Consider the following 22,544-nt stretch of genomic DNA (forward strand, 5'->3'; position numbering starts at 1 on the left):
CGTCAGTGGACTACCAGCAACCGCACGAAAGCGATTCGACAAACGAGGCCGGTGAATCGCGAGCCGTGTCGTCGTTATCGGTCGATCGCGAGGCATCGATGGCGATCGATAAAACATTTTAATGGGATCGCGGTTTTCCTTTATCGTGAGGATTCCTCGTGCACGACAGCTCTTCGGCCTTTAACTATACATCTCTCGCTCTTTTCTTATGCAAACGCAGCAGGGTCCATGGAGTGGAGGAGAGACGTGCCATTTGCGAAATGGTCACGGATTCTCGACCAGAAAGGAGGGGAGAGAAAGAGAAAGAGAGAGGAAAAAGGGGGGCCGAGTAAAGGTTTATATAGAAATGTATAGGTGAGGCCACATCGCGAGGAAAGAGAGAGCACAACTGTGGGACGAACGCCGGTAGCGAGAGTGAACCTTCGGTTTCTAGGGGTTGGACGAAGAGAGCGAGGGTCGATATTGTGCTTGACAGATAGTTTCCCATAGCTCCAGCAATCCATCATGGCCGGCACGCGGATACGTATTGGTTTTTCTGCAACGCGTCTTAGCTGTGAACCTCGAATTGAATATATTTTTTTTCCTCCCCACCCTGTCCGGGTAACCCGCGCGGAATTTATCAGCCCTCTTGTTCCTTTCCTCCCTTTTCTAGCTGAGTTTATAAGATTCTATTCTGTTCTCTTTTTCGATGATGTTTGACAATTTTATCAAATTGAACTTTCACAGGATGCGATAGAATATGTCTCAAAGTAGCTCTATGATACCTGGATTGTTAGAATTTTCCTGGCTCGAAACCCTAATTAGAAAATGGTATTATATCAGGAATGAAATTATGTACACGTCACGTATCCAAAATTATGGCGAAACCGTATTTTTACTTTAACTATTATTATCTGTAGATATTGTTACATTTATTAATGCGATCGTTGTTAGAGAGAAAATTCCTTTCTAACGGTTCAAGTAGAGTCATATTGACCTTTTATTAATTAACATTTTTATATTTTAAAATGTCTCACAGCGATTTGATGCAAATTTTCACGTTTGATTATTTTTATTGATAAAGATCCTTCAGTTGTATTCATCGATTTAACATAACCTATAATATTAAGTGTCAATAATGAGCAGAAAGGAGTATCTCAAAGGTTATATTCCAACTACATATCTCTATTACCGTGCAAGAAGCATCAGCCCACAGACCCGCCAACGACAAAAAGAGGACTATTGACCTGGCAACCCTTATTTATGCAAACACATGAAACCGTCCACGCAGGGATTTAATATATGAGCATCGTGACAGGCGCACAGCCACGACAAGATCTACTTACATTAAACCACTGCCTTCTAAACTTACTTGCACGAATCATTGCATCATTGGTCTCTAGCGTGTCCTATAGTTGAGGGTACCACAAAGTTCAATATGTTCATGCGAATTAAAATCAATGTATTCTATGCAAACTGAATTCAATACAAAAATAAAAATCAATTGTACATATAGTACATAATATATAATGCATATTATACTATATAATATATTATATAATATGTTCTATATAATATAATTATATATATAATATATAATATAGCATTAAATATTCTGTAGCATATGTAAAATATTTGAACTCTCAGGGCAAACAGAACTGTAGTTATCCAACAAGAATATAAATTTCAAAAGCAAAAAAAAAAGCAATTGTTCATATACTATATAACATGTAGTGCATACTATACTACATAATATATTGCATATTATATAATATTTTCTATATAACATGTAATATAGCATTAAATATTCCGTAGCACATGTAAAATATTTGAACCCTGAGAGTAAACAGAATTGTGTTATCCAACAATTAAATGAATTTTCAATGTAAAAAAAAAATTGTACATATACCATGAAATGTATATTATATACTATGCTATATAATATAACATATAATACAATTGTACATATATAATGTAACATTAAATATTTTGTAGCATACGTTAAAGTATTTGGAACTTTGTGGGAACTGTAATTGTTCAACGAATAAATGAGTTTCAATCTTTAACATATTTATAAATCATTTGCCTAAAAATTTATACATATTATTAGTAGGAAATAAGAAAAATTGTAAAATGAGACATGTATAAATTGTAAAATGAGACAAATATAGAAATGTTAACATTATAACAACCCAAACTAGAGTTAAACATATTTTATACAGATTTACCTACCCATTCTCATCTGTAGTTTACAAGTCACTTCAACCCATTGCTACTTACAAGTCATAAGAAATGTACTTCACGATAATTCGTTGATTAAAACCCGCTATCAACGACGATGATTACTTCCCCAAAGTACTTCTGGTTGGACGAGCGGCAGATATTACCGCTGGTGAAGGAAGAGGAGAAGAAAACGCCGCGCAAAGCATCCTCTTTCGCGTCGCGGAGAGGAAGGCATAACAGATACACGTGTCCTGGCGGCTCTGCTTTGCGACACGTGATTCATGGGGGTCCCGATACGTTTTTTACACCTGAGACGGCTTTATTAGAATTTCTAATGGGACGAATGGAGAAACAGAGAGGCGGAGAATGGACGAACGCCGAGCGGGAGAGAGACAGCTTTGAAACGACAAAAGAGTGACACGCGGCCGCGAGGCAATGCGGATCAGACCGAAATGCCCCGACCGTGGTCGACTTCTTTCCAAACCGATTCCCCCTATGCCTTTGGCTTTCATTACGTCAGTCTGAAATACATCGACGTCCTGACGTGATGACTTCGTTATCTCGGCCTACGTCCCGAAGAACGTACATCAGCGCGACTCTTCGTAGTATTCTCCGAATGCTATGGGACATTCGTAATTTTCATCGAAGTATAATTTGTTGCCTGTTGCAGCTCGGGTATTCGAACGTGGCACGTAATACGATCGAACATGTGGCAAATATAATTCGTAATGGCGAATGATTGTGACGAGAGAAGCATTTATAACATAATTGATTTCTAAAATATTTTGAAGTAATTCACGAGAAAATGTAACTTCCTCTAAGTAGAGTATTTTAGAATAAGCTGAACTGCAAGTATATTGCGGATTTTTCTACAATTTCACATTTTTATGAATGTGAAGAAATGGAAGTTACATTTTCTTTCATCCACTAAATACCATAGCAAATGTCTTTCTGTATATTTTTACACCTTTAAATTCCCTACGAATATCATAAAGCCCGCGTAGAAAATCTCTGCTCGAAGAAAATACCTACAAATAACACATCCATCTCCATTAGTCCAAAGAATGAACAATTTCAAACGTGACTTATTCTCGCCAATCGATATTCATCCAAATTTTATTATCGAATGGTAAACTGCAACGATGCAACTGTATCCGGTTCTGGCTGCGAGAATTCATTGGAAAGGAGCCTGCGGAACACCGGAAACACGGACCCCCAAGTCTGCAAGAACAAAGCGGCATCGTCGGCGCGATGACGAATCCGCAAACGTCCTGGCAATGATCGCGCTTCCAACGACTCGACGGTGTTTTGCGGCGAGAATGAACCGTGTCTGATCCGCGATCACTTGTCAACCTCCATCTCCCTTTCTCTTCCTCTTCGGCGAACGAGTTGGTTGACGCGCGCGCGCGCGCGATCGTTCAGGGCACGCCACCGCGACGTGGAAAGAGAGGACTAGAAGGATGGTAGGTGTAGGACAAATACCGGGCTCCGAAGTGGCGAATACTGAAAAGGTGGTGGGGATAGTAGCGTACACGTACACAACCGCGAGAGAACTTAAAGAGGAAGAGATAGCTAGTTTGGTCGGCGATGGTGGGGCGCGACGGTGCGGTGGTGGGGGGACGCGAAAGAAGGGTGGGGTGACCGGGGGCGGGCGCGCGCGACAATTCAACAGGAACGGACGCACTTGCCACATCTGGCGAGCGAGTGGCATACTAGTGGCTTTTCACTCGCTTCTCTCCTGCTTCGAAATTATCCATCTATGGTCGAAACGTGTAGCGATGATTTTGTGAGAATGTTCCGGCGAAATTTCGACATCATAAAGATAAGGAGAATGTAACAGGATCGTTTGAAATGCAACACCGACTGTACAACGAGTAGTCAGTTGATAAAATAGATGAAAATAATAGATAGATGGAGCGAAGGGAAAACAGGAAGACGATGATTTAATTACGTGAAGCGTAGTCGCGAGGAACGCGGAAAATATGCATGAAAACTGGCCGAAGTCGAGCACGAAGAGTTATCCGCGAGAAGCAAGGAGAGCTCCGCCTCCTCGGCCGTCCCCTTCGCTCCGGAACCCCACCGACACGTCGCCACCCCGCGGTGCCCCCCGTTTGACCAACTGGCTACTACGTCACACATGCTTCTGCTTGCTTCGAGCCGCCAACTCCGAGGCTTTCCTCTCGACCGGCTCAGTCGGTTCAGTGAGTTACGAGTTGCGTCCGGGTTCGCCGTACGTGCGATAACGGGGGCGTCAATCGGATTGCGCGATTGGGAGAGGATTCCTAACCTCGTGCACGCTTTCCTCTCTCCTTCTCCGTCTTCTCTATCCATCTTTCTCTATCCGTCACCCTGCCTTTCCATCTCTGTTGCTCCTTCCTTCGGTCCGTCTCTCTCATTCGGCTATGGGCAACAGGTTTGAATTTATGGGACAATAAAGAGTGCGGTGCGTAGTGCGCGCGTGTTTCCCTCTTGCTCGCACGAGCGCTCTCCTCTCTTTCCCACCAGCGAGAGCAGCCTCGTTTCTCCCACGGACACGTTCCGGCTCCTCTGCCATCAGAGAACACCGCGCCGGAGACTATCAAACTCTCATAAAACTGTCAGCCGCGGCCGGCCGGCTGACTTATGCGCATCCCTTCTTTCGTTCGCGGCTAGAGACCCGTTTGCTCCTCGACGCGTATTCCTTCTGAAACACGGGGCCCGCGAAATGCGGTCGAAAGTGACTCGATGGCAGTGATCTCCCTTTGGTCGCGAGAAATTTCGTCTAAGAGAAACGAAGAATATACATTCCGTCGAAGCAGCGGCCTTTCAACTCGGAAACTATCGAAGACCATCGTCGCTTAAGCTTGTTAAATCTTGAAGAGTACGACGAAAACATAGGAGGAAATTAAAGGTAGCGATTAAAAGCGATGATGATCGCGCGATACCGCTAACGTAACGAAAACCGAGAAATTGCAAAAAGATCGAAGCGATCGGCGATCAAGCAGAACGCGGCGGTAGCATCTCGCGGGGAACCACCTCTTCTTCCTTCTTTCGACGGCACGAGGGTGTACGCGGAAGGGGGCGCGTGCGCGCGTTGCCCCCTCGCAGAGACGGCAAGCGGAAGACTACTTCTTGGTGACGTTGCGGCTAGAAGATTGCAAAGGAGAAAACGACAGCAAAGCAGAAAGAGAGAGAAAGAAGCAGCGAGATCCTCGCCCCACCATCGGTCCTCGGGGCTCCCGAATATCTCTCCATTAGCCCCCCTGACGGTGCTATCCCCTCTCTGTGACCCCACGGATTTCCTGTCCTGCTCGCACACCCCTCTCGTCGGCTCTTGTCACGTCGGGTAGCAGCCAGGCAACACCACCACACGAGCAAGCAGCAGCAGCAGCGCCAGCAGCAGCACCAGCACCACACAGACCCGACGGAGACGCAAGGAACGGGGTTGAAGAATCCTACGCCGGCGGAGAGACCAATCAAGGTTTGACGAACGACGGGGATTGGTCGAGGCGCTCCTCTGACACGCAGAGAGCGCGGGCACGTGACAAGCTACCGCATACACCGGGCCTCCGTTGGATCGTAGCGAGGCCTTCAGTACGATACCAACCACCCTCCGCGCACGCAACAGGAACGGTGAACGCCGAGCCGCGGCAATAACGCTTCACCCCCTAATGCGGTGATATCGGTACACCGGCATACCGACGATTCACCGCGGACAGAGAGTCATTCGCCACGGTTCCGTCTTCCGTCATACGACAATCGCGTTTTGTTCGTTCGCCGTGTACGTTCTCATTTTTTCGTCAATCTTTCTGTCATACGGACGCATCGCATCGGTTGGTTACGTTGGAGATACGTCGTATCGCGAACGCCAGCACAACCGCGGATTTCGTGCATACGCTGTTTCAAAGGACACGCGGTGATTCGTGCGAATAAATCATCGAGGAAGAAAGAAATAAAGAAGTGCATGGGGTCTGGTCTTCAATGGGGCGACCCGATAAGCCGGCTGTTACGCGCTACTGCACGCTGCCTCGACGAGTTCTCTGTAGGTAATTGCGACTCGTGAGGTCGTAAAGAAGCAGAAGACAGTTTTATAGCCTAGGCCCACGTGGCCCTCGTAAACTCGACACGGCTCAGGTCGGTTTAGACTCTGCCCGCCTGCCGGTACACGACTGCGTCTCCTTCTATTCGTCGCGATCCCCCTCGTTCATTATCGAATCGTTTAGGGACGTGTTTATCCGCGTGTAACGGGCCGCGATAGGTGTGAACACGGCAAACGAACAAGAGAACGGTGAGCTCGTTTTTATTCCTAACCAAGTGATAGCACCTAATATCCAAGGTTCCTCTGTTATCGGCAAGTGTGACATGCTACCGTTCCCACCGTCATCGTCCTCGTCTTCGTCGTCGTCGTCGTGAAATCAACGACCAGCGATGACAGGGTCTCGTATTTAACGACAGTGCGCGTATCTTGCCGCCACTCGGAGATCCAGATTAGATCGGTGGTGTTGTTGTCGTGGAATATCGAATCGTAACACGTGTGGAACGAATCGGGTAACAGTGACGTTGACGACGGGTGCACTACTCGCGTGAACCATGAGTTCCTATCAGTTCGTCAATTCGCTGGCGTCTTGCTACGCGGGGCAGCAGACGCAACAGCAACCACGAGCCACAGCTAACTCACCTGGAGAACCGATGCAGGCGGCATCGCCTGCAGGTGGAGACTATTACAATCCGAATGCAGCGGCGACTAGCTACCCTGCACCGTGTTACTCTCCTCAGCAACACTATCCTCAGCATCCGTACGCCACACCAGCCTCTGGAATGCAACATACAGCGCCTACGGGTATGATAGACTACACGCAGTTGCAGCCACAACCTCGATTGAGCGCAACGACAACCTCGCAGCAACACAATTTGCACCAGCAGTCGCAACATCATCCGCAACAGCACCATCCTCAGCAGCAGCTGCATCAAGACCCGACGACACCACTTCTTCAGGCCGCGTCCGCGCCATCGGCACCGTCCACGTCGAGCTGCAAGTACGCCGACTCGACGTCCTCAACCAGCGTCGCGTCGCCCCAGGATCTGACCACGTCCACCTCTAGGAACAGTCCGACCCCTCTGGTAGCACCTGGCACCAGCAAAGCCGCGTCAGGCCTCACCTCGCCGCCTGGAAGTTCGTCGAGGTCGTCGGTCGCCGCATCGGCCGCCTCACCCGCAAGCGGAAGTTCCAGACCTGTAGCAGAGGGAAGTTCCACATTGACCACCGCGTCATCCGCATCCTCGCCAGCATCCTCGACCTCCAGTACCTCCAGCACTGGCAACAACACGTCGAATAAGACAAACCCCACCGGCAACGAGCCACCGAAGATCTACTCGTGGATGAAGAGGGTGCACATCGGACAGAGTAAGTCCCGAAACTTTTCTTCTTCTTATTCTTTTTCCTCTTAACTCAATCGCTGCGATCGCATTTAATTGCATTTAATTGCGGGTTAAGGTCGGACAGTAGACGATCTCGGGCCAAATTACTCTGCGAATTGGTCCTGAAGACAGTAGACTGTTCTATTCCAAGAGATGCTCGCGGTCAAGTTGTTAGGAAATTATTGCAAAACAAGCATAGTATGTGTTTTGCGGAGAGAACGTTAAAACACGGTTATTTCGCGTTTCCTTGTAGGACACGATTATTAACATGGACGTATAAATTAGACTTTCTGCGATTTTGGTTTTTACCGATATAGCAAGATCCCATTCGAAGAAGAAGAAATATAAAATAACATTGTCAGTATCGCAAAAGGTATAAGATATCGCGAGAGATATCTCTCGTTTTTTCATCATTCTCCAATTTTCGCTTCCGGCGACGCGTGCACGAGTTCCTTAAGCGTGATTGGCGAAAGAAAGTTTCGAATTTCTGGAAGTCCGACAGTTCTCGTGTTTCCTGGAACACGGGAAGTGTGTGGACCACCATAAACGAATTACTCCGGACGCACACGCACGATGGACAAAAAAGGACGACGTGGAACCACGCGAAAATGGAGATTCTGTCAGGCCGTAAATCGTGCGTCGGCTTGGGACCCGATCGGCGATAAGTCATCGCGTAGATCTACGAAAGAAACGTCGCGGTTGGGTAAAAGTAAGCAGTCGGTGATTTGTTTTTCGACGCCACGGAAATTTGTGCCAGTATGTCATAACAGGAATGCGGGTCTTAGTTGGCTGTGTGATTACTTCGCGGCGGCCGCCACCTTAAATCGTCGTTAAATCACGCATAAAATATATTAGCCGAGCGATTATAAATTTCGATACTCGTCGCTGATAGCGATCCTCGTTCGTATATCATGCGCCGTGATGTCCCGATGTTGCAACTATTTCAAATATTCTTTATCGCTTCTGTGAAATTTTTTGATAACCGTTTAGTAGGTAAATCGAGATAGAAGTTGGCTGCTTCTTTCGATATTAAATGCGTATTGCTTTATGAGCGGCTAATGGGTTGGCACGCGGCGAAAAAAATTTATCGGAGGGCAATTTGGAGCAATTTGCGTCGGGGCAAAGTGTAGTTTGTAAATGTTTCCCGTTATCGCGGAATGGCCGACGTGTAAAGACGAACGACGCGCAAGAATAGCAGAAAATAATCGATAGGATAGCCTCGCTTCTTCGAAACTTGCTGGAAATTACGCGACTATTGTGTCAGAAGTAACAGAAGAATAAATAGAAGCCAAGGGAAGGTGACGAGCGAATCAAAATTCCGAAAAATGATAGACGCGGATAATGCGATATTAGCTTGGATTCTGTCGAGGATGGTTATAAATGAGAAATATGTTAAATACTAGCTACGCCGTCTTCTTCTAAATGATGAATAAAAAATTGCTAAGCTTGGTAAGAATTTTGTACTTGTGAAGAATCTGACACAGGTTTTTGAAAATTTATTAAGAATTTCGAGTGTTTGGAAAAGTTCTTTATTTTGATAGACGGAATTTGTAACAGGAATCATAAATAGAAGAGAGCACATAGTTAAATGGGTTTCAGGGACGAAATTCTGAAGAAAAGAAATATGAAACCGTAACACAGGCACTTGAAACTTCTCTTCGACCACCTTTCCTATCATAGAACTTCGATACGAGTATCTAAAATTGAGACCTTGTTATTTCAGAGGATTTCAATGCTATATTTTCTTTCAAAGACAGCGACTCTTTCTAAAAGTCTACGAAAATTAATGATGCCAGAAATGGTGAAAGAGCCGCGGCAGCCCAACGTTCTCGATTCATTACCTCCTCTCGTCCCTTTCAAACAAACAAAAACAAATATGGAAAAATGCAAAAGTAAAAAACGAAATCATCTAAATGGAAGGAAGCCTGTGACCAGTTCGCAGTGCTGCCCTCTCGCTGTCCTCTCGCAGAAGGTATCTTCGCACCGTGAACCTGGAGATCTGTGTGAAACCGCGATTACGTAAACGGTGTCCCGACAAGTGACTGCCGCTACCGTGGTGGTAGTCCCTGGTGAAATCAGCTCGCTGATTCTCCCGTGGATAAGCGACGTCGACTATAAAAATACGGAAACGAGAGGAGACAAATAGAGTGCGTCGGTTTCGAGTCGTGAGGACGCCAAGGGGGTTAGAGCTGGTAGAGAAGGAAAGAGTAGGAAGGACAAGGAGGGGGCTAGTCCGAGGCCAGGACAAGAGTAATTCAGCGGAGTCCAAGAGACTGGATCCACCTGCCCCCGTGGTTCAAAGGAGATAAGACAGCGAGCGCTGGTCGCGTTCACATTAGTCGCCCCGCGTGATTTACTGCGTGGCCAGTATGATTCAGTCAGCGGGGAATTTGACGAAGAATTAATGGTATTATGATATCGTGTGTAACTCTATGTATGTGCGCCCGGGCCATAAATCAGGCTGCATTGTGAGGCGCGGGGGGCCCTTTCCTTCGTCGTCTTGCTCTCTTTCTCGATGGCCCTCTCTGTCTCGTCGCCTCGCCGTGTCTTTCTTTCACCGTTTCCATGGTCCGTTCTCTTGCGCGTTCCCTCTCTGTTAGTCTTTGCCTGTGCGCGTCCGGCCTCTCACGAACGAAGGCCGAAGCCCATTCGACGGGCCTCCCAAACGGGATACGAAATCCAAAGCTCCTTTCCTGCGCCTCTCTCGACTTCCTCTCCCTCGCGCTCACGCCTCCTTCGCGCTTTCATTCTTTCCCCTACGTTGCCTGTGCGTTTCTGATTTCCAGTGCGCGGCTGCTGCGCTGGGGGGCTAGGATTACCGACACGGATTTTCCCAACTGCGGCTAGAGGATCTTTTAGAGGCTGGAGGAACTTTCAGCGGCGAACGTTGCGAGTTCCCTCCTCCGACAAATGTGCTTCTCTTTGTATTTACCTGACTATTCTACCCGCTTGAAATTTTGTTTTAGTAGAAACACTTTGACAGAAACGTAAAGAACTGTCGCAACTGTGCAATATTACTGTGTCCTTGAATTCAATCGGATTAATATACGAGGCTATATTTAGAATCGTCTAGCTTGCATTGCTAGAGAAGCTTTATTATACTGAAAGAGTTCGTGTTTGAGGCTCCATTGACGGTACAGCAGTCCTGTAATATTCGTCTCGCTATCCAATGCGACGCACGGCGAACGGTACCGCTCTGTGGAGATTCGAATTTTTGGGGACGAAAGGACGTCTGTTGAGCGAACCTAACCTTACGTTAATTGCACTGACATTGTCGTAATAACAGCTTCGTTCACAGAATTGTGAATAAACGGGTGAAGCACAGGATGATCGTAAATCACGGAAAGTCACACGAACCTCCTGCCGTCAAAGGGTGAATTGTGCTCGAGATAATTACGCTAGGTGAGTTCTAACCTGACCGTCTCTTCTGTAAACGATCTTTGAAAGCAAAGAACCCGTTGTTCGTTCTCTTCTTTGCTTCTTTACTGTCTCAGAGATTCTGGATTTAGAGTAGTTTGATTCAAATTTGCCAGATCTACGAATGGCTAACGGCTATATTTAAGGAACAATGGTGTTGCTGTTGTACGGATTTCAAAATCATAGATTCAACATGTTTGCCTATGCATAGATTAAATATGCAAATAAAAAAAATATAGACAACGAGTGCGGTGTAAGAATATACAAAATATTCAAAGTATTCGTGACTGTTTTTTAGAAGATGGAATAAATCTTGGCTTCTTTAATGGAGTTTAGAAAAATACTAATTTGTATGAACATTCACAAATAAATAAATAATAAATACAGTTCAAAAGTTAAAATAAAAATAGTCTAGTAACAAAAAGAAAGAACTGACTATTTTTTAGAAGATGGAATAAATCTTGGCTTCTTTAATGGAGTTTAGAAAAATACTAATTTGTATGAACATTCACAAATAAATAAGTAATAAATACAGTTCAAAAATTAAAAGAAAAATAGTCTAGTAACAGAAAGAAAGAACTCACTATTTTTTAGAAGATGAAATAAATCTTCGCTTCCTTAATCAGTTCAGAAAAATACTAATTTGTATAAACATTTATGGATTCGTAATAATAAATAATAAAAATAGTTCAACAACTAAAAGAGAAATATTCTAGCAATAAAAAGAAAAAATGATACCTTTAATTTTGACAAAAACACGTGTCAGAAGATGTTATACGTAATATTATCTTCGTTCCACAAATCAGACGTACATTCGTAAGGGTTGGTTCACAGAACCAGTTGCTGCATTAATATTTACGTTATTCCTTTGTGCATGCTACTTCACTTGCTTGAAATCGTCATGAAAACCTACCGTCGCTTTACCATAAAATTCACTTTATCAAATAATCCGGATAATTGTCGATACAGTTAACGAGAATTTCTTTACGCATAAAATTCAAGGGAAAGTGTGGCTAATTTTTCTGATGGAAAACACGTGGAATTGCGGTGATTCGAAGCCGTGGCAGCGACACGATGACGTCAATCCTCGTCACAGGGTAGTATTTGTTTGGAAAGAGGTCGAAAGAACGCGTAAGAATAGACATCTCGCATGTCCGCATCCAGGAGGAAATAATTGATTCGTCAAGGGTCGTATTCAACAACGCGTCTTAGCTGGAGCGTCGCGACGCTTTGAAACACGCGCTGATACGTAAACATTGAACCGTGTGATCTGAAGAAATAAACGTGCCACGGATCAGATGTTTCCGCGAGCGAATTTTCCGCGTTCGAGAGAAGAAGCCACGATTATCTTCGAAGATGGGGAACATCGATTATTTTAGATCGAGGAATTTCAATGTGGCGTCACTTTCCCTACTAATAGATACACAATGTATATTTGAGCGCGTCGAATTTGATATAAGAAAGTTATTAGTCGAGAAAGACGATTTTTACTGGTTAAGATCGTGGAAGGTTGATGTTCAAATTTACTTTCTGTAGCGATATTTCCAAAATTGCCGGTTTCAGGCGAGTACTGAGCTCTCATACTTGCTTATTTTATTTTTGATCATAATAAAATTCAGAATTAACGATAGGCTTCCATAAGGCCAGTAAGTAAATATTCTTGCAAGGGCAGGTAATTTACTCGATGGAACATTTTTCCTGGAAGCCGGGGGCAGAAGATGGCATCATTTGATATTGTATTTTTTATTATTGGGCTGTGCAAAAAGTTGGCAAATTAAAAGTTGGGAGATGCTGAACGTAATTAGTATTCCGAGAAAATGATGCACGCAATTAAAGTCCTACTTCCCGGTATCCTTGGCTTATTCCACGCATAATTATCTTATACAAGAACGGTATAATTCTCAATATCCTTTCCATTATACGCGATCGGAATTTATTCGAAATTATGTATCTTGATTGTAGTTTAAAGAGTTACGTGTTTCACGATACAAACGGCGAATTATTCTTCAAAATAAGGAAGAATCATTAGGGATATTGGAAAAAGTTAAGCGTTATTAGCGTATAATGCAACTATGTATAAAAATCTGCACGATTATTCTCATAGAATGGAACGCGAAGACAATGCCAATTAACCTAACCAATTTCTCACACTTGCATCGACGTTCCCCTCCAACGAGCTGAAAAATCAATCAGAGCCGAGACACGAAAATCACAATTAACACAAAATCTCGTTGCAATCCAGTCGGAAATCTTCATTGTGGCCTGGTGGACGGTGAAAAATCGACGAGAAGAACGAAGTAGCAGCCGCGTTAATGTCCACGAAGCACGCAGCGTTAAGAGACTTGCGATAACGATCGTGAAGCGCGGCCTACCGGTGCACGACGATCTCTTGCGTCGACGAAACGAATCAGTGGCGAACGATGGTGGCTCATCTTCGAACTCGCCGTCTATTTAGAAACGGTCGATTGGCCGTTAAACGGCACGATAATCGGCCTCGCGCGACCCGCTATCGTCCATCGAACGATCGCGCAATTATTTTTGCCTGGAGGTTAACGATTCCACAAGAAGCTGGCAGAAGCAAGCGGAAGGTGGGTTCGCGTAATTACAAGCCGATCGTTCTCTCATAAATAAACACAGAGAAACGTCCTCTCCGGATGTTTCTTCTGGTCTATCCGACGGTAATCGTTCGGTCGTGAGTAGGTTTGTTTGGACGTTTCGGATTATTTGATTGGAGAACGATGTCCGTGTGATGGAGAAGACACAAACCAGGTCTTTCATTCGGTGTAGGAGTGGTAGAATACGTTTGTAATTGTAAGAGTAATTGGAAAGTTGTTGTAACAGGCGCTGAAAGCCTCATAGATTAAAGTTTCGCGTGGAAAACTTTCATGTAAACTTCGCTTCTCATGATTATAGAAATAAGATGCCTGGGTAACTGGACACTCTTGTTTTTACAGTAAATAGTTTTTGCTTCTATGTTATGAATAATAGATAAAGTGGGAAATATCGATTACTAAATCGAAATACTAGCTAATCTTTCTCAAGGACAAAGTAACAATTCTTCGCATTAATTGCAGTTTCTCTTGATATTTGAGAAAAAGCTTGGAAAACGAATTTTCTTTTCACACATACGGTTCGTGATTTAAATAACGGGAAAGTCTTGCAATAAAGTTATCGATGATCACTTTTCCGAAGAATTTTTCATAAATAAACCATATGGTTTGACGTTCGCGTGTCAAATAAATTACGCGCATCGATTAATATTGATTAGAAACGCCACGATTGAAATAGCTATATTTCCTTTGAATAGATTTTATTCCTTAGATTTTAGACACTTTTAACAAGTCAATTGATGTTCGAGGAAAATGTTCTTATAAAGAATGGCGCATCCGCTTTCATGAAAGCCCAGTCGAATCTTTTTCGACTTTGTCTGCTTCTTTTTCCATAATTAATCAGCAATAAAATAGAATGTTTTCACGAGAGAACGCAGCATTCGTGTCAAAGTCTATCGCCATTTGCCGTATTAATCCTGTTGAAGTAATTACTTCTTCTGAAGTAAGAGAAGTTGAAAAAGTTGAGGTCCATATTATTGTGCCCTTGAATGTGAATGTTGTTTTGAGTTACGAGGTCTAGAAACAAAAAAAGCTATAAATAGATTATTGTTGCAGTCTGTTGTAACCTTCAACTAGAGTTACACGCCAAAGTTCATTTTCTTGGTAATGTTTTTTGCTGTAAATGTATCAACGTGCTCCCTGTCATCTTCAGTTGTAACTTGACACTGCTACAGTGAAGATCTGCATCAGCATACACTGTAGCTGTATTTACGTCGCTATATATTTCTATTGGGTTGGCAACTAAGTGACTGCGGATTTGCCAATACCAGCTAATGACAAAATCCGCAATCACTTAGTTGCCGAGCCAATATTACAAATTCATCGACGCGTTCCTGCATCAGGTAACCTCAACACATCCGATCTTATAAATAAATAGCATGATAATAAGGACAATTAAAGACAAACGGATGAGCACGTAATACTCCTCTGGAATTCTAAGGCTGCCATGTAATTTTTCATAAAAGATTCATGTAACCGTTCTGAGTATCATTGAATGCCACACAAAATCCTTTCCAATGGAGGTTTTTGTGTGGAAACAAATGATTGTACGTGACTTCATTGTCGATCTGGCGTTCCATATCTTTTCATTCTCCATTTATTTACCATCTAGCAATCTGAAGATCGTCTACCTTCGCAGCCCGTAATCACGAGTCAATCATTTCACCATAAATGAATACTATGAACAGAAAGCGCTACGAGTAAAGGTTTATTGTACTTTATAGGAGCCTATCGGTAGCAGTTAAAATGGCTGGTGGCAAGAACTACCAGCGATTGCTTTCCCCCTTTAACAAGTCCGTCTCGATCGTCTTAACGTGTTGGTTCTGGTGATCATCGGTTGCGTTTTGAGTGGCTAGAACTCGTTACCGGCTGTGGAAAGGGTGGTGCGATTCGAGCGAAGGATAACAAGCGGATAATACGAGAAGCTATTACGAGTCAGCTCTTCGGGGTCATATTTGTTTGGTCGATTGCAATAAATAGCCGAAGCATTTGCGATTGATCGGCGTTCGGTCTGGTCGTGTTTGGGTCAAGGTAGGCAGCAACACAGGAATAGGTTAAACGTTCTATTCTCTAGTCGGCTTTTAATTTATTATTTCACTTAACTATCGCAAGAATAGAAATCCATTAAAGGGTTTACAATAACAAGGAGGCAGTTTTAACATTTCAAACGTATTTGTTGCGAGAACAAATACATAGATTTTTATGTTGAAAAATGCAGAAGTTTATTAGTATGAATTTCTAGCACTTTTTGATTTTCAATTAATGTCTGCTGATTTACTGAAGTTACTTGAAAATGCAGTTACTTTCTTGTTATAGTAGTCCATTCGGTTTCTATTATTTAGCTAGTGAAAGGTAGAAGTTAATGATGTGACTAGTTAAAAGAGTAGGTCTATTTCAGTTTATCATTTAGCTGGCGGTTCTTAAGTATGAGAATAGTGGAAGAATTTTTCTCAAGATCCTTGGCAAATCTACCTGCTTTTATTATGGTAATCTTCGACGCACTGTTTAATCTCGAATTAAAGCTCGCCAACGAGTTGGTCGAACGATCGTCTTTTTCCACCTGATTTCTAATAGGAAATTAACAAGCCTGTAGAGATCGAAGGATGGTCGAGGCAGACGGTATCGGCCACGCATGATGATGAGAACGCGCAGACGTATGTGCGCATTCACGATTATACCATGCCTAACAGGCGAAACTAACACGGGAACGCTAGACTAGAACTGGTTTTCCCAGTCGCGTCGCATATTTCATCCTAGTAACAACAAAAACTTTTTTTCATTAATATGCATTAATCAATCAGCATGCATAAGCAATACCCTGTCAAATATACAGCTAGTTCCGTGTTAACGTTACATACGCATTCGGACATTCACGCGGCAGCCATCATATTCTTCCTTGCGAGATCCAACTTTGCAGATGACCGCTTAACAATACTTAATTTACACCCTCGGGATTGCTACTTCATGGAGTTTTTATGGGAACCGAGATATAGCGGATGTTTAATGGCCGTATCCGGTCGAATCCTGGATGAGACGAGTCGAATGATTCCCTGAATGAAGACATTCGATGTATTTTCTTCCAATCGATTTTCTAAAATGTCGTTCTATCGGGTGTTTCCAATTTGAACATCCAACTCTAATTTAAATAATTTAAATTACCCCAATACCTTTCGCTTATCTTGTTTTCTTTCATAAAACCTGTGGAGAATTGTGGATTAATGGGCGAAATAAATGTATGGGAACACTTACATTACACTCAGAATTGATATTAAAATAGTTTCAGATTTGTTTAATATATGATTTACAAGATATTCGTCGATACACATTTGCGCGCGTCTCAGCGCTCTCTTTGTCTCGCCATCTTTTTCATCACCATGCGTACGCAACAGTTGCATTCTTCTGTTTTACCATACGCTGCGCACGCATATACTTCACACACTCGTACTCATATATGTGTGTCACTACTACGCGACTAATCTAGTGTAATACACGAAATTACACATATTTCAATAAAAACATAGCTCGCCGCTATATACAATCTCAGACCTTAAGAACCTAAATGGACAAAAATATTAGATCGTCGGAGAAGTTTCTCTCGTTTTATGAGGAAATGATAGACGCACAACGTGTTTTCTTTTATATTATTTTATCGAATTACGTACGACCCATTTTGTTCTGTTGAGATAAACACCACGACGCTTCACAGACTTGCTTTCACGTTTGTACGAAGCTGCATTGTTGTAAAAAACACGTTTGCGAAAGAAAGACACTTTCCGGGCGATCTAATGCCTCAACACAATTTATATTTAGAATCTAGCGATTTAGAAAAATACAAGCAGCGATTATGAAGCGACCAAACTACAAGGATGAACAGCAGCCATTTGAAAAAATTCAAAACCATAATCGTATAATGGCTGAAGCACGCGTTCACCTCGGTAGAAGGAGGATGCTGGCAGGTTGTCCAATTTAGATTTAGCGCGGGGAAAGACTCGAAGCGCGGTACAAATCACTTATTAGGACATAAATTTTCAATGCAAGCAGCTAGCGCAAACGGGATGAGCCGATGGGGTAATGGATGTGTGCCGGGAGCGAAGTGGGCCGCCTGTTGCTGCGTGGCCCGCTCACCACGGGGATCCTTGATCCTTATGCTCCTGCAGTCGCTCTCTTTCGGCCCCGGCAAACCCCTCCCCGAAGGAGGATTCCCGCTCCTGAAAATTTACGAGCTGCCGCTGAATGGCTCTAGCTGGCCTGCCGCCACGTTACACGCGTTCCGTGGTTTTCCCGCGACAAAAGTCGCTGGAAAACCGACGCGTAAACCTCCTGATGTCTTTTTCTACCGATTGCTTCCAAACATCTTCATACGGCCCATTGAGTACAAGCTTCTACACACAGACTTACAAACATATGCCAACACTTGCACACATATTTTATGAATATATTATGTATGTTATACATTTTGAAATTTCATTAGAACTGTTGTGAGATTTGGTTATTGTGGTTACGTTGATAAAGTTTGAAACGTGTTTGAAATCGTATATAGAAATTACAATATTGCAAATGTAGCTTTACTGCGTAACAATTAGCAAAGTATTTGAACAGTCAATTATTCATTATATTTATTAATTGTATAAGTGGTATTGGCTAATTAGACGTTTAAGGCCACTATTCATGCTGTACACTATTTCTCTTTCTAAATGTATGTTTGCAAGATTGATTTCTTACCAACATCATCATGCCAATTGCATGTTATTACGATGCTAATGAAATTTCAGAATATTTTCTACATTAAATTTCCTGATCTGTATTTGACCAATTGCAATCTAATGTCAGAAATTGATCGTTTTATTATTCAACTTTCGAAAACCACAGGAAAAATTGGTTAACGCTAGGTCAGACGTTGTTAACTCCTCGATTTAGTTTCGAGTTATTATAAATTTAACTTGAAGTCAATTAGAAAGCTGCAGTGTCTGAATCAGATACCATCCTTGTTCTCCCTGGCCGACAAATTGTCTACGTATTACTAGCTATTTAAACGAGACCGATAAAAAGGTCGGCAGGAATTCGAGGCTCGTATGAAACGGGGCATTCGTCGATCCAGGCCAAACGAGTGATTGTAAAAAAACAGTGTTTCACTCCGCAGGAAATTTATGGCCTGCTCTTGAATGGCGTCTGTTCGTGCGTCTTGGGCTTTGATACGACACGAGCACTGCAACAACCGGGCACAATGATCCTTGCGGATGCACCCAGTCTGTATCAACCCCGGGTATCGAGAACAATTTAACGCGTCCTCAAGGCGTAACATTGTCGTATAATTCTACCTGGTAAACACCACGACTGCCTGGATTATTTATGTGAATTAGAGAATAAGTCTTTACCTCTGGTCTTTTAATCGATCGTGACTCCCCTTCTTCAAGTCTTTCGAGTTTGCATTTTGTAAGAGCGCTGGTATTAAAGTGCCTCTAATTTTCTGACAGATGTTAGCGAATTTTTAAATAATTATATGAAGTGGTATATTGGGGTTAGGTTGCGGTTACGTATCAAGAAATACTCTTGATGTTCAACAAGAAAGTTTATTAAACCATTAACAATCAACAGACAGCAATTTACGATCAATAATTAACGATTAACGATAAACAACTATGGCAGCACTCGACAACAAATACCACCACTGAACACCTAACTAGTGTTGGACGACGGCAGCGCAGTGGTTAGCGCTTTAGGTTACGAACGTTTGGGACCCTGGGGTTTCAAATCCCGGCGAACGTATTCCGATTTTTCTTCCACGATACAAAATTAAGAAGAAAAAGCACAGTACCCCAGCAGTACTACTACCAACTATTATTGCACCTCACAACAATTAACGATTAACTATCAAGAGTCAATAATCACGTATCTCTAATAGTGTTTGCTTCGCTATGACGTTAACCCTTCGCACTTCGCAGTTCGCAACGGAATGAATCTTCTGTTCAAAAGTAAACGAATTCTTTTCTTTGTTGCCCCTAGATATCCCCACCAAGCTCGCGTTTATTAGATGTCCGCGACGTTGCCACGTATGCATTCTTCCGAATATTCGGCGAAAGAACCGTTAGGGATATCGATGGTACATTAGGCATGTTATTCTTTTACACTTTGAAGGTATAGCGCTGTGTGTCGCGAAACCATTGGAAAGTTCCGTGGTCGAGTGCCACCACATATAGAATAGTATGTATACTTTAAAATGCTATTTAGAATATTTTTCCACATTTTGAAATTAGTAAGTTGACGTTTCGAAATTGTTATACTCTAAGGGTTTTATTTCAGAGGGAAAACAACACTGAAGCATGCTGTGAACACTGAAATACGACTCTATGCATTTAAATGTGCTTCGTCGGTATTATAACGCCATCTCTAACAATTTTAGTCATTTGCTTATTTTCTGAAACGTGTTCGTGCAAAGATATTAAACGCTCGATAAAAATTCGCCAAAATTCTGCACCGCGCCGATTGTTTATGCTGAACGATTAGTCGAAGTTAAAACAATCTGAGAATTATTCTGGAAGATTGGGCGTCGCGACGCCTGATTTACGGCCGATCAACTGTAATAGACGTCTGCTCGCTGGCCGCGCGCTCCTTTGCAAATAAATCACACGAGATCAACGGTTCTGCGCATTTACATCATCGTTTTAAAACGTATGGTCGAACACGTTCTTCGATGCGATTGAACTCTCGAACAATTTTCGCGACTTCGTGGTTTCCTTCGCGCGGCACGTGTTCTCGTTGCTTGATCAATCTCCGAAACTCGTAAAATTAACGTCGCTCTTATTACCATTGCTCCTTATTATTGATCGATGGGGCAAGTTTCTAGAGGAAATCTTGAGCGAAATTGCCATAGCTAAAATCGTGGATTATTTGTCAAGGGATGTTGAATACCGTTTGAACAGTGAGAAATATATTTGCTTGTCATTGTTGATCGATTATCGAAAAGGAATTACTGCTTTTACATCATTTTCTCGTAGCATGTTTATCAATATTATGTTTTTGTCTTTGATTAAGGAGGTGCCCTGAATTTTTGTGATTTTAAAACAGCGTCTTTTGTGATTTTTTTTAGAAGGGAAAGAAAGAAACGAAGTTATCGAACTTCGAGCTACAGTTTTATATATATTTAACGAATACAAAAAAATTTTTTTAAAGTAAAACAAAAAATTATAACAGATTTCCAAGCCCATTGCATGGGCTCCGATGAACTAAGAAAAGGGCAGAGAATAGCGTGAAATTAAAAATGTTGGCGGGTTTAAGAAAGAAATGTGTTCTATAAAAAGGAAAAATAAACTTTAAGGTGCTACAACAATTTTTTAAATAAACTTTTTGACGAACTTTTTTATTATCGAGAAGAAAAATACACAATAATTTAATCCTTTTTTGATTTTTTTATTTCCATCAAGAATTAAGAGGAGGATCTTTCCCGCCGATTGAAAACTGCAGTCCATGAAATAGGCTTAAAAATCTGTTATAATCTTTTGCCTTACCTAAAAAAAAATTTTTTTGTATTCGTTAAATATATATAAAACCATGGCTCAAAATTCAATAACTTCATTTCTGTCTTTCCTTTTTAAAAAAAAAATCACAAAAAGACGCTGTTTCAGAACATTCCAATTCAGGACGCCCCCTTAAAGTAGGATATTACACGATAATTTAACTATAATAATTGTACCTGTCAATTTGTTTCTAACATCCAAATCGAAATAATCTTAGTGCCAGACAGATGTATATTTTTGCTTTTTTATATCGACAATTTTGTCTGTTTTCACACGGTTCTCAAAATGAATGAATTGTTTTCGTTCTTGCAATTGGATTACAGTGAAAGATATCGGAGAATCGGTTGAAGCATCGATCACAAGATGTACGTAGATGCGTCCTCTATGATGAGAAATATTTACGTAAATGATACGTCGCAGATAAGTTCAAGGCACACGAGGACACGTGCACGAAACGTATCTCTGTGAAAGTTACGTGTGTAACATCTGACAGATAAATGTTTATTTATCATGTATGTAACAGTGTTATTTTATAATTAATACAATCGTTAATAACTACGGCAAAAAGATACTGCAATTTAAACGTAATCTCATGCAGAGATATTTCAGAGTCATCAAGAAAAATGGTAATAATTGGACGAAGTTGCAAATCATTTAAAAATTAAATCACCTAACGTTTTTATCATTGTAAAGTGTGAAAATTATGCTGGAAAACCAGCAGCTTCTCGATGATGATATTCAGATCTAAAGTATTCGACGCTATTTAACGAAGTTTCGATTTTTTATTGGCTGGAGGAGTCTATTCGAGTTTACTTGGCTGGAGGAATTTCGACGATCTCAGTCTATTTATTTAAAGAAACATGAACAACGATTAAAAGTGATTAGAAAAAGTTGGAGAATTGATCGTGGAAATTGACATCGAAAATCGAAAGTTAGTTTTGTTTTAGGCCAACCATCCAATGACGTTTGCTATTGAAACTGATGACACGTTGTAGTAAAGAACTTGGCTATTGAAAACAGTGGAATAATTTTCAAGGACGATGAATTCTTCCCGCCCTTAAAACCCGAAACGCTAGAAAGGAAAACGTATGTTTGCTTGAAAATCAGCTCCACGAATCCTACGAGAAAATTAGTCGAAAAACCGTGACGATAAAACTCTCGTAACACCTGTAGTAACTGTAATGCAACATTCTGTCAGTTGAAAAAAAAAACGTGATAAGAAACGTGTATTAAGAAAGAGAGAGAAAAAGAGAGAATTAAAGCTACCGAGGCCAGTAGGGGAACAGAGTATGGCACCTACTTTGATGCGTGATAAAAAAGAATGCATAAGTCAGCTGCTCGCTTGCTGAAGAAAGATTGGTCACGGTGACATTCACGGTTAGCAAGGAGTAGGTCGTGCATATGA

General features: G+C 42.2%; 1 protein-coding gene across 1 annotated transcript in view; it reads left to right on the forward strand.

Annotated features, from left to right (window-relative positions):
• Positions 1–4,413: 4,413 nt before the first annotated feature.
• The window catches only part of LOC122577202 (homeotic protein Sex combs reduced), a 44,545-nt gene continuing 26,414 nt past the window's right edge, over positions 4,414–22,544 (forward strand). Inside the window, exon 1 of the mRNA XM_043748347.1 lies at positions 4,414–7,585. Coding sequence (XP_043604282.1) covers positions 6,772–7,585 — 814 coding nt within the window. The 5' untranslated portion in view covers positions 4,414–6,771. The remainder of the gene's footprint in view (positions 7,586–22,544) is intronic.

This window comes from Bombus pyrosoma, linkage group LG18, assembly GCF_014825855.1.
Source record: "Bombus pyrosoma isolate SC7728 linkage group LG18, ASM1482585v1, whole genome shotgun sequence".
NCBI lineage: Eukaryota > Metazoa > Arthropoda > Insecta > Hymenoptera > Apidae > Bombus > Bombus pyrosoma.